Here is a 12,070-nt window from a genome sequence, read left to right on the forward strand (position 1 = left end):
TAACCAAGTCAATCATCTGGAACTCCAAAATAGGTACTTTATAGGTCAAAATAAATACTTAATCTTATTTTATGATAAGCGATGAACTATGTTTTTTTAAATAAAGTAACATGAATAGTTCATCCTAATACATTTTCATAAAAAGACCAACAATGATTGAATTTGTGGTGATTACTCGAAAATATATTATTTTCTTATACATTTGGAGTATTCAAACAGCGAAATCAAGTATCTGAAACCCAATAATAGGTATTTTGTATGTCAAAATAAATATTTACTCTTATTTCATGATAATTGAGAAACAATATGTTTTTAAAATTATATTTTAGATGAAGAAGACACGCGTAATTTTTGTGGATAAAATTATATTTTTATTTATATAATAAAAGGGTAAAAAATGTAAATTGGGGTTTGTAGACAGTTAAAACTAAAATTATGACATTGTCAGATACTGAATCTTAAAAAATTTATAAATAAGTACTGAATCTTAATTCAAACAATGACATAGAGATTTTTCACAAATTTACCCTTAAGAAAGAATATATTTGTTTTAAAAAATTCATATTTAAAAATAATACTTTTCGGATTAGTCGAGTTGGTTATTTTTCGGGTGGGTTGGATTGGATTGGGTTCGGGTCAGGTGACCTTTTTTCTCAGCTGGCCTACACGCCTCCCTCTTCTTCTTTGTATTCCCACCAGCGCAAGCCTTCCATTGCTCAAACGTAATCCTTCAATTCCAAGACGATGTCCAAGGTAATTCCTATTAAGTGCTTTCCCTGTTAATTTTTTAAGAAGATTTCAATTTAGTTATGAATTTGTAGAGGTTTCGTGTGATTGCGAGGTGACTTCTTCCAGTAGTTATCTGTATACGTATGTATATACATGTTTTTGTGTGTGTAGATATCGTAAGTGTTTAGGTGGGTGAGTATAGTACTGTTGAAACGATGAAGATTGTTAATGGGAGAAAGAAAGCGAATTTGGGATAGGGTTGTGTTTCCTCGTCTTCATTCTTCTGCCACAGCAAAATACTGAATAGGCTAGGAGCATGCGCGGCGGAACTGAGGGGAATGGCAGCTGCCGTGTCAAATTCCAGGCTGAAACTAGTGTGTTACTTTAATGCCATTTTTTTGAATTTCGCGGCAGTCGCCGAAAGTAACAGCGATCGCCCCCGTTGCATAACTATGAATTTTTTCCCCAATTTTTTTGATATTTTCACCAAAATTTCACCAAAATTCCTTTTTTTTTAAAAAAATGGGCGACGGCCATTCCACCCGCTCATGGAACTAGACTAGTAGGCTCTACGATGATCTCCGGACTGTTATGACGAACCATGATTAGGAGAGAGATGAATAAGAAGCCCAAGCAGCGGTGTGCAAATTCGCCATAGCATCGATAGGCACATTCAAGATTTTTGTTGAAGGCATTATGATTTTTCACGTTCTTTAGACAGGCAATCATGTTTTTTTTCCCCATGATTCTAAATTGTTGAGCAGAAATGATATTAGGAAATGTTTGTCATTCAACCTTCTCACGAATTTAGTATGTTTTGTGAGACCGACCTCTGTTTGACAAGAAACACATGGTACCAACATGGGATCATACATATTTGGAGCAGATTTCATTTTTCAAAACTTAGTTTTGACCAGGGTCATTGACCGAGTTCCCCCGTATCTCTTGGCTAGAGTTTAACTTTGTTATCTATAAAAAAACATGGATGACTTCTGAGTTTTTGCTTTCATCTTTCATATTTCATATTTTTTTCTTTAAATTGTAGTTTTGACTGGTGAATACTATTCACTGTTCGATTGAAGTTCTTCTTTTTTCTTTTTAAAATCTCATCCGTGTATTTTTTGTGACTTCTGTAGTTTAATGGAGATGGAGCCTTGGGATATTAGAGATGGTGTTGCCACAAATTCTGGTGATATCTCAGATTGTGCTCTAAATCATTTGAATATCTTTTGTGAGGAGAAATCATTTGAAGACAAAGATGGACAATGAAATACAATGGAAGGTCTATTGTTTAAAAAAAAAAACACACAGCAGAGCCTTTTAAAAAATTTTCCCGATTCCGATAAGGTGTTTGTACCTTTTTTGAACAAAAGAACATGATGTTATCTACGTAACGAGCAGAAGTTGGTGTTAATGTGCAAATCCCCTCGAATCCTTAACCTCCTCCATCAATGCAGTGATGTCCGGACACTAGTGACATTACATGCAAAGATCGTAACAAACGGCCTGTTCGCCATTCCATCCGTTTCATGTGGGCTTCTGAACTCTTACGCCATATGCACCAATTCTTTGCTTTTGTGTAGAACTCTCTTTCACCAGATCAAGAACCTGCAGATTCAACATTGGAATGCAATTATTAAGCTCTTTTCTCAGAGCCAAAATGCTCGACATGCCATTCAATACTATAATCATATGCTTTCTTGTTCATCTTTGCAACCTGCTGGTGCGACCTTCTCGTTATTGCTCAAGGCATGTGAGAAGGCTAAGGCTGGAAGCAAATGTAAGGAGATTCATGGGTCGGTATTGAGACTGGGTTTTGGATCAGATGTGGTTGTTTGTACCAATTTGATTCGAGCTTATGCTGCGATTGGGGAAGTGGGGGACATGAGGAGAGTGTTCGATGAAATGTGTAAGAGGGATTTGGTGACATGGAATTCAATGATTGCAAGTTATTCCCAGATGGGTTTTCATGATGAAGCATTGAAATTATTTGAGGAAATGAAGTTTAAGGGTGTAGGTTTTGATGGGTTTAGTCTCGTGAGTTTGCTATCTGCTTGTGCTCAGGCAGGGACTTTGAATGTTGGTCTGAAGTTGCATGAGTTGGGGCGTGAAAAGGGTCTATTGGAGAATGTTTTTGTGGGGAATGCGCTCCTTGAGATGTATGCCAAGTGTGGTAGCTTAGCTGATGCTGTTTCTGTGTTCAATTCGATGAAAAAGAGAGACATCTACTCGTGGAATTCGATCATAGTTGGACACGGAGTTCACGGTTTTGGGGATGAAGCAATTTCATTTTTCAAGAAAATGCTGCGGGGTGGAATGAAGCCAGACTCCATAACATTTCTTGGCTTGTTATGTGGTTGCAGTCACCAAGGTTTGGTGGATGATGGGGTCAAAGTTTTTGAATCGATGAGCTCAAAATTTGGTTTAAAACCGCAGGTCAAGCATTACGGCTGCATGGTTGATCTATTTGGGCGTTCTGGGAAGCTAGAAAAGGCACTCGATATTATTGAAAACTCTCAATTTCCAAACGATATGATCCTCTGGCGATCCTTTTTAGGTTCATGCAAGGTTCATAAAGACGTCAACAAGGGAGAGAAAGCAATGCAAAAGTTGAGTGAACTTGGGGTGCTGAATGGTGGAGACTGTGCACTTCTGGCTGGAATCTATGCTGAAGCCAAAGATCTCGAGGGTGTAACAAGAATGAGGAAATTGATCAAATATAGTGACATTAAGACCACTCCAAGTTGGAGTTGGATTGAAATTAATGATCAAATCCATAGGTTTTTAGTAAATGATAGATCCAAGATTGATTCTGAGGAAATTTATTGTAAACTAGAAGAAATTACACATGATGCTATACTTGCTGGCTACATCAGAGAATCGTCAACTACTCTCTGTGATCCTGCTACGGATCAACCTTGGGAGAGGTTTGGTTCATGTCACAGCGAAAAGCTAGCAATAGCTTTTGGAATTGCACGGACTGGAGCAGGAACCTGCCTGCGGATAGTGAAGAACCTGAGAGTGTGTGAAGACTGCCACTCTTTCACCAAGTTTGTCGCCAAAGCGTACAACAGAGAAATTATAGTTCGAGATCGAGTTCGTTTTCATCATTTTTGGAATGGCTTTTGTTCTTGTAAAAATTATTGGTGAGATTGGGACACATAAAATTACTTCGGGCATTTCCGAAAACTTGGACGAGACAACTATGTCTATATAAAAAACGTGGGAAAATATTGAATTCAAAACCCCGACGACGAATTATTTAATCTTTGACAAACAAGTTTTCTACACTTACAAAAATTGTTTAGTAATTAGACATTACCAATAGTATTAATTATTTATTTGAGTGCAAGTTGATTTTAATTTATTTTCACTTTTACAAAATTCTTCAAGGGTTCTATGTATACATCATGCTACACAAACATGAATGGCATAATTCTCTTCAAACTCAAAATGTATTTTATCATATGAAATGTTTAAATTTTAATATAATTAAGATAACAAATTATTTTCATTAATTTGGTTGAATTTAATCTAAAATGTTCTGTGTTTATAATCAATACAAAATTATATTTAATTAAATAATTATATTAATTTTATGAAGATTTTAAAAAATATTTCTCAGAATACTTGTAAAATAAAATTATTTTAGAACAGATCACTTACAATTATTTTAGCGGTATTAAAAATAATAAGTGAGTGTTATACCATAGTATATATGATGTCCTAAAAAAAACATTTTTTTAACAATATTAAAAATATATTAAAACCGTTTTAAGCGATCAAAATAAATAAATTGTTTGACAAAATTAAGTTAGCCACCTCACCGGCGCAAGTCTTCAATCTCAATTTCAAGACGATATCCAAGCTACGTAATTCCTAATTCAGTGCTTTCTCTATTAGTTGTTCAAGAGATTTCGATGTAGTTATGAATTTGTCGAGATTTCATGTGATTGCGAGGATGATAGGATCGATTGGTGGATAATCGTTAAGCTGCAATAGTTCAGTTTTTGAAATATTGAACACCGATTAGTTAAATCGAATTTAGTTTTCAAACAAAGCGGAAGACACTCAAAATAATATTTCGTATAAACTAATTAAATATTTTGAAAAACATTTAAAAGATATGAAAGTTGAATGTGTAAAAACGTTTTTGGTTGAAGCATTTTATCAAACATTTGATATGTAATATTTTGTATGTAAAGAACACATAAAAAATACTTCAACAATACATCTTAAAAACAACAGCAATAATTAAATGCAATAAACAAATAGACACGGATTTGTTTAAGGATGTTTGGAGATTAACAACTCCTACGTCACACCTTCTTTCACCTAGAAAGTATCCACTAGAAAATTTTGATTTATACAACTCCTTGTACAAATTCATTTCAACTTAGGACTTATCTATTATCTAATTGAAACTCCTAGCATACTCGATGGTAGGTCGCAACCTCACAATCCACATAATTTTTAACGTCTCTTATGTCAAGGCAATAAACATAATCTTTAATGTCTTTGTGCGAAGACTCATTCATCTAAACTTTGAAGGTCAACTCTCATTTATATATGTGAGTGATTGTATGTGAAAATTTTTATAGTGTATGTATATATCAAATGTATCCCCACACTTGGACTTGCTTTCATTCTAGCTAATTTTTTCATGTAGGTTGTCCATGCTTTGAATCATCTTCCAAAGCTTGCATTTAATCTTCAATATATTGTATATATAGCCTTCAATATTGATATATATCATAGACATAAGAATTTGACCGTTTATGAAACATCCACTACTTTTTAACCTTAAAATACTACTAAATTTTTTTTTCTTTATAAAATTCGAAACCTTTAATTAAAAACCACACAACTTTTCAAAAATCGTAAATGCATAAAAATTTCATAAATCGTCAACCACTAAAATCATACGTTAACATTTAAAAATAATTCAATTTTGAACTTCAAAATAAAACATAAAAATCTATAATTAAATCATTAACAAAATCTTTAAAACTTTGACTATCAAGCTAATGAGGAAAATAATGTCCCTCGGGAGTGTACTGCCAGACTCGATCCACTCAAGCGTCAGCGTCTCCCTCAATATCATCATCACCTGCAGCGTTCAAACCTAGTAAGTCTAATGATTCAGCACGTTCTAAACATGAGTAGCAAATAATAAATATACAAGCACATAAATTAAAATCATACTTTTATTCAAAATAAGCTTGTAAGCATAACAAAATCATAAATCGTCAAATAGTAAAGTTGTCAATCATTTATCATTTTGGGTGAAGTTTGATCTTTGAAAGTGACTAGCTGTATCTTCTAGTCGACTGATCAGTCTTAGCTCACCATTGCGCATAAAGACGGGCACTATGCACTGACGTAAAATGGAAATACGATCGTTGGGCTCCCTCCGGGGCCTTCTCCCGTAAATGGGCTCTCTCTGGGGTCTTCTAGCTCACGATTTTCCTAAAAATCATATATCATATCATTTATTTCACAGTCAGTTCACATCCTTTAAAATATTTTTCTTTTTCGTTTTAATCATAAATATCGTGTCCTTTTCACATTTGAAAAATAGCATTTTAACAGTAAAAATTGCACAATTTTACCATAAATCATCAAATTTCATAGTTTCGTCGTAAATATTTTAAAATATCATATACCATGCGTTATGATACTTCGGGACACTGTCAGACCTTTTTGTACTACCCAGGTGTAAAATGATAGTTTTGCCCTTGGACCCTAAAATTCTCCATTTTGACTTTTTCTCACTTTTATTGACTCGAGATTATCTCAAATAATTATTTAAGCTTAAATTTGACTTTTAGTATTTTTATTTAACGTAAACTCGAGTTTTTTGGTTTAATTTCTTATTTACTAAACCGTAAAGCGTTCTAATCCCGAATTAATCCAAAGTTTAATATTTTCTTTCCAAACTTTAAACATAAATTTTTTATACCTAAACTACTCTCGTGAACCATAAATCGACTCCCGTGGACCATGGTTCGATCTCTTACTCTTCCTAGCCTCAAAACTGAACCCTAGCCCATGCATGTAAAGCCACGGCTCGATTCCCTCGAGCCACCACTGAGCCATCATGGACCAGACCATTCACAGACCTTCATGGACCCTAACCAACCTAGCCTAGCCTAGTATGAACCAGCCCAAGCCCCTGTCAAACCCACCCAGCCCTCATCTCCTCTCCAAGTCATGACCCTCGTTCCTCTCGAGCCACTACGAACCACGGCTGCACCAGGCCCTGCTATGACCCTTAACCATCTTTCTTAGACCCTACTGGACCAGTCTAGCCAGCCCCAGACCAGTCGCGAGCCTCCTCTCTCCTGAACCTAGCCGTGTGCGTGCAAGGGGAAGAGTCCTACCCCAAGTGGACTCTTCCCTAGCTACTGTCCATGGCTAGGACTCTTCCTAACCCTTAGTCATGACCCACACTGATCTCCTGAAATGCAAAGAAGGACGAACGGACGACTGAGACTCCTTGTTTCTCCCTCTCCAAATTTTCAAAAATTATGTGTGTGTGGTGTGTGAAGTGGACGGCTGAATGGTGTCTAAAGAATCCTAGTATTCTATTTTATAGATTTAAAATTTGCATGTTAATGGGCTTAGGTTTTGGGCCTTTGAGTTTAGGAGCAATTGAGGCTACTAATCTTAGGTAAATTAGGCTCAATAACACTTATTTAATTGAAAAATTAAAGTTTATAAAAATTAGTTTTCAAAAATAATAATTTTGGTCTTTTAAAAGTCTCTCGTTTGCCCAAAACCGGCTTCACGATAAAATCAAGCTCTTCTCGTAAAATAATTTGAACTCTACCATTTTTAGAAAAATGTAATCATATTTAATCATATTAATAAGCCTTGAAAATATTTATTTTTTCTTGATCGTCCACGGTCTCCTTTCCCCAGCATATTATCGAATATTCAGGCAAAATCTACAGTTTTCATAAAATCATGCAATTTGACCCTTAATCATATAATATGCATCATTTAAGCATTTAAAATCAATTAAATAAAATCATTAAGCAATTTAATTCATTTGCATGCATGTGGTTTACGTGGGTTGACTTTTGGACGTTACAAATCCTCCCCCCGTAAATAAAAATTTCGTCCTCGAAATTAAGACTTGCCGAATTGTCCGGGATAACGAATCCTCATCTCGGTTTCACTCTCTCAAGTGGCTTCTTCCTCCGAGTGATTTAGCTATTTTACTTTGACCATCTTTATCACCTTGTTCCGTAGCCTTCTCTCTTGTCTACCCAAGATTTGAGTAGGCTTCTCCTCGTAGGACAGGTTGGGTGTAAGTTGCAGTGGCTCAAAGTTCAGTACATGTGAAGGGTTTGACATGTACTTGCGGAGCATCGATATGTGAAAGACATTGTGAACTCCTGCGAGAATAGGTGGCAACGCCACTCGATATGCTAATGCTCTCACTCTTTCGAGTATCTCAAATGGTCAAATGAATCTTGGACTAAGTTTGTCTTTCTTGTCAAATCTCATAATACCCTTCATAGGTGCTATCTTTATAAGCACGTAATCATCTACTACAAACTCGAGATCTCGTCTTCTTTTGTCCGCGTATCTCTTCTGTCGACTTTGGGCAGTTTTCATTCTATCTCGGATCTTGGCAACCATTTCTCGGTGTGCTGAATTATTTCGGGCCCTAATGTAGCTCTTTCTCCTACCTCGTCCCAATGAATATGTGATTTACATTTCCTTCTATAGAGTGCCTCATATGGAGCCATTCCTATAGATGACTGAAAGCTGTTGTTGTAAGTGAACTCCACTAGAGGTAATTTCGGTTCTCAGCTCTCTTGGAAATCAATCACGCATGCTCAGAGTAGGTCCTCTAAAATATGTATGACCCTCTCAGGCTGACCGTCTGTCTGAGGATGAAATGCGGTACTGAATAGTAGTTTGGTTCCCAAGGCCGCATGTAGGCTCTTCCAAAACGATGAAGTGAAACGTGTGTCTCTGTCCGACACTATGTGTAACATCTCATAATAAAATAACTAATACTACTTTAAAATTTGTGGAAAATAAAAATTTTTCTTATTTAAATAGTAGATCATCGGCTTCTGAATTTAAATAAAATAATCGACTACATTACTGAAAATAATCCAAGTACAAAATATTTTCATGGCATAAAAAAAATGTCATTAATAACTACTGTTAAAGCGTTATCCAAAACGAGCATTTGAAAAGATTTGTTTGCCAACAAAATTTTGAATAAATAAAAATCATAGTAAAAAGTTTAACGTGCATAAAATCCTTTCATAATAATAGCGGTCCTCGGGTTTGCAAGACACACAGTCCGAGCAAGCTCACTGGTCAGCACCTCATGTCTCCTCAAAAGCATTAACATCTGCATCGATCAAGTCTAGTGAGCCTAAAGACTCAACACACATAAACCATGAATAACAAATAGTACTTAATAAAATCACATGCATTTGAAAGTAACGTTTACGAAATAACAACTGAACATACATAAACATGAATTGTCATAACTGCATAAACATTTTCATAAAAGTGCTTCCATCATAACATACATAATCATACTTAATTTTGTGTAGAAATATGTTCAAAGCAAGTGGCCCGTAACATAAATCGCCTGATCAGACTAAACCACAGTACTGGGCTGGCAGAGATCACCACAGCCTTTAGACCGGATGTCTACTCCCATATACATAAATTTTCGGTCATACTTTAGCGGGTGGAGAGGTCCCCGGTCATGATTTACCCTTTCCAATCCCATAATTATAAATCCAAAGTCATGCTTTACCGGGTGGCCACAAGACAAATCACATACCTCCAAAATAAAATATTTTTTTTGCACGTCAATCATACTTACAATGTCGTGGGCTTTGTTGGAACGCTCTAGACATGCTGCCCCAACCACATCAGCAAAGATCCGAGAGATCCCAACGAAGCATGCGACCAAAAACTTGAGAAAACGTGAAAAACATGCAACGGCTTGAGCGGTTTTACGATAAAAATCATATTTCTCTCATTTTTAATCGAAAAATTACGAATTTGCTATCGAATCGAAGGTAACGCAGAGTGCTACAAATCATATGTTGAAAACGTTTCCAGAAACCAAACTATAAGTCGCTAAATTCAAAATAAGAGAAGGTGATGGGTTTTGTGACACAGAAATTTTATAGCTTGTGCAGTTTTACGATAAAAATCATATCTCCCTCGTTTCTAATCAAAAAATTATGAATTTGCTATCGAATCGAAGGTAACACAGGGTGCAACAAATAATATGTTGAACACATTTCCAGAAAACCAACCTATAAGTCGCAAAATTTTAAATAACAGAAGGGGATTGGTTTTGTGACACAGAAATTTCACAGCTTGTGCGGTTTTATAATAAAAATCATATCTCCCTCGTTTCGTATCAAAAAATTACAAATTTGCTATTAAATCGAAGATAACATAGAGTTATGAAATCATATGTTGAAAAAGTTTCCAGAAAACTGACTGATAAACCGCAGGAATCAAAATGACATCAAATAGAGTTTTGTGACTCAAAATTTTTCAGAAATCTTTTAAACCATAATCTATCGAACTTTGCATATAACGAACGAATTTTCATGCATAATATACATCAAAATACATAATATGACGAGATTGATGCGTAAAAGAAAAGTTTATACATGCTTTTACGTCTAAACACTCAAATAAATGAATACCGATGCGAGGGTACGTGGAGGATGAATGGAGGACGATTCCTTGATGTTTTTCTTGACAAAAACTTACCAAAATCTCCAGAATATTGCTAGGATGAGTAATCAAGAAGCTGCTGCTCAAGGGAGGCACAACCCTAGCTTTTTCTTCCAAAAGTAACGTGTATGTTTGTGTCCGTTGGTGTGTGTGTGTTTAGGTATAGGTGTGTGTGATTAGTATAAGTAATTAGGGTTAGTAAAAGTCTAATAAAATAAATTAATAGGCTAAACTCATACTAATTTAATTATTTAGACCCACTCAAAAATATAATAAAATATTCAATTACCAAATTTTTAGATTAAAATCTCTAAATTTCGAAATAGCTAAATAGAGTACTTAAAATCCTAATTTAACTTAAATACTAATTAAATAATTTAATTGAGGCATAAAATTCATTATAAAAATATTTTACACCCAATTTAAAGATTAAATCCTCAAATTCCAAATTTATATTTAAAGCGCTTAAAATCTTATAAATCCTCTAATAATTTAAATTGAACTTTAAAATGCTAAAATTCATATATCATTTAAAATAACTAATTTTCTTGACTTAAAAAAATATAACATTTAATTCTATCTCCTTATTCGTCTCCGGTCTCCTATACTCGGCCAAGCATCGAATATTCGCCTGAAAAACTCAAACTCAAGAAATGCATTTAAATCTCATAAAAATAAACATATACAAATTTAAAATAAATTAAACATGTTGAATTCATCATTTAATTCTTTTAAATCAATTAAATTAATTAACATATTAAATTATGCATGCAGTTTACGTGTACTGATTTTTGGGCACTACACTATGGACGCTGGAATCCCATGCTGTCTAACTATCTCTCGAATATATAGCTCCACATAGTGTGTCATGGAAAAAGTAGTCTTCACTGGTAGGAAATGTGCTGACTTAGTAAGACCGTCCGCTATTACCCAAATTACATTGAGTCCTTTCACCATCTTTGGCAATCCTACCACGAAATCTATAGTAATGTTTTCCGACCTCCACTCGAGAATGGAAAGTGGTCGGAGCATTCCCGAGAGTCTTTGATGCTCTGCCTTCACTTGTTGACATGTCAAGCATTCGGATACAAATCACATAATATCTCGTTTCATTCCCCACCACCAGTATAAAAGTTGCAAGTCCTTGTACATCTTGGTACTTGCGGGATGAACAGAATAAGGGGTACTGTGAGCTTCAGTCATAATGTCAACTCTAAGTGAATCACCATTAGGAATCAATAGTCGATCTCGATACTTAACAATGTCATCCTCGACTGAATATAACATGCTGCTCTTCGATTCATCTCGCTGTCTCCATTTCTGCAGTTGTTCATCATTAGACTGTCTGACTCAAATTCTATCTCGCAAAGTGGAATACATGTCAATGTAGCGAGATTAGGGGCCTCTCCTCTAGCATAAACTTCAAGATCAAAGCGCTGAATTTCCACTTGTAGAGGTCTCTGTACTGATAAATGTGTCAAGACTGTCCCCTTTCTACTCAAAGCATCCGCAACTACATTAGCCTTGCCGGAATGGTAGCTAATGTCACAGTCGTAGTCCTAAACAAGCTCCAGCCACCGTCTTTGTCTCATATTCAAGT

General features: G+C 35.3%; 1 protein-coding gene across 4 annotated transcripts; it reads left to right on the top strand.

Annotated features, from left to right (window-relative positions):
• Positions 1–627: 627 nt before the first annotated feature.
• Positions 628–3,979, top strand: LOC140956508 (pentatricopeptide repeat-containing protein At3g56550). 4 transcript variants are annotated; one of them, XM_073413271.1, is made up of 3 exons: positions 628–753; positions 901–1,103; positions 1,866–3,979. In XM_073413271.1, the coding sequence occupies exon 3, from the start codon at positions 2,143–2,145 to the stop codon at positions 3,877–3,879; it is 1,737 nt and encodes a 578-aa protein (XP_073269372.1). In that variant the 5' UTR covers positions 628–753; positions 901–1,103; positions 1,866–2,142; the 3' UTR covers positions 3,880–3,979. The 4 variants fall into 4 exon arrangements, with proteins under 4 accessions (XP_073269372.1, XP_073269371.1, XP_073269375.1 ...); XM_073413270.1 differs by lacking the exon at positions 901–1,103; XM_073413274.1 differs by lacking the exon at positions 901–1,103 and having other exon boundaries at positions 642–753; positions 1,931–3,979.
• Positions 3,980–12,070: the final 8,091 nt, after the last annotated feature.

This window comes from Primulina huaijiensis, chromosome 14 (assembly GCF_012295235.1).
Source record: "Primulina huaijiensis isolate GDHJ02 chromosome 14, ASM1229523v2, whole genome shotgun sequence".
In the NCBI taxonomy this organism is placed as follows: domain Eukaryota; kingdom Viridiplantae; phylum Streptophyta; class Magnoliopsida; order Lamiales; family Gesneriaceae; genus Primulina; species Primulina huaijiensis.

Excerpts from the sequence above, each read along its gene's own strand:
- LOC140956508 (XM_073413271.1), top strand. The coding sequence starts at position 2,143 with ATGTGCAAATCCCCTCGAATCCTTAACCTCCTCCATCAATGCAGTGAT.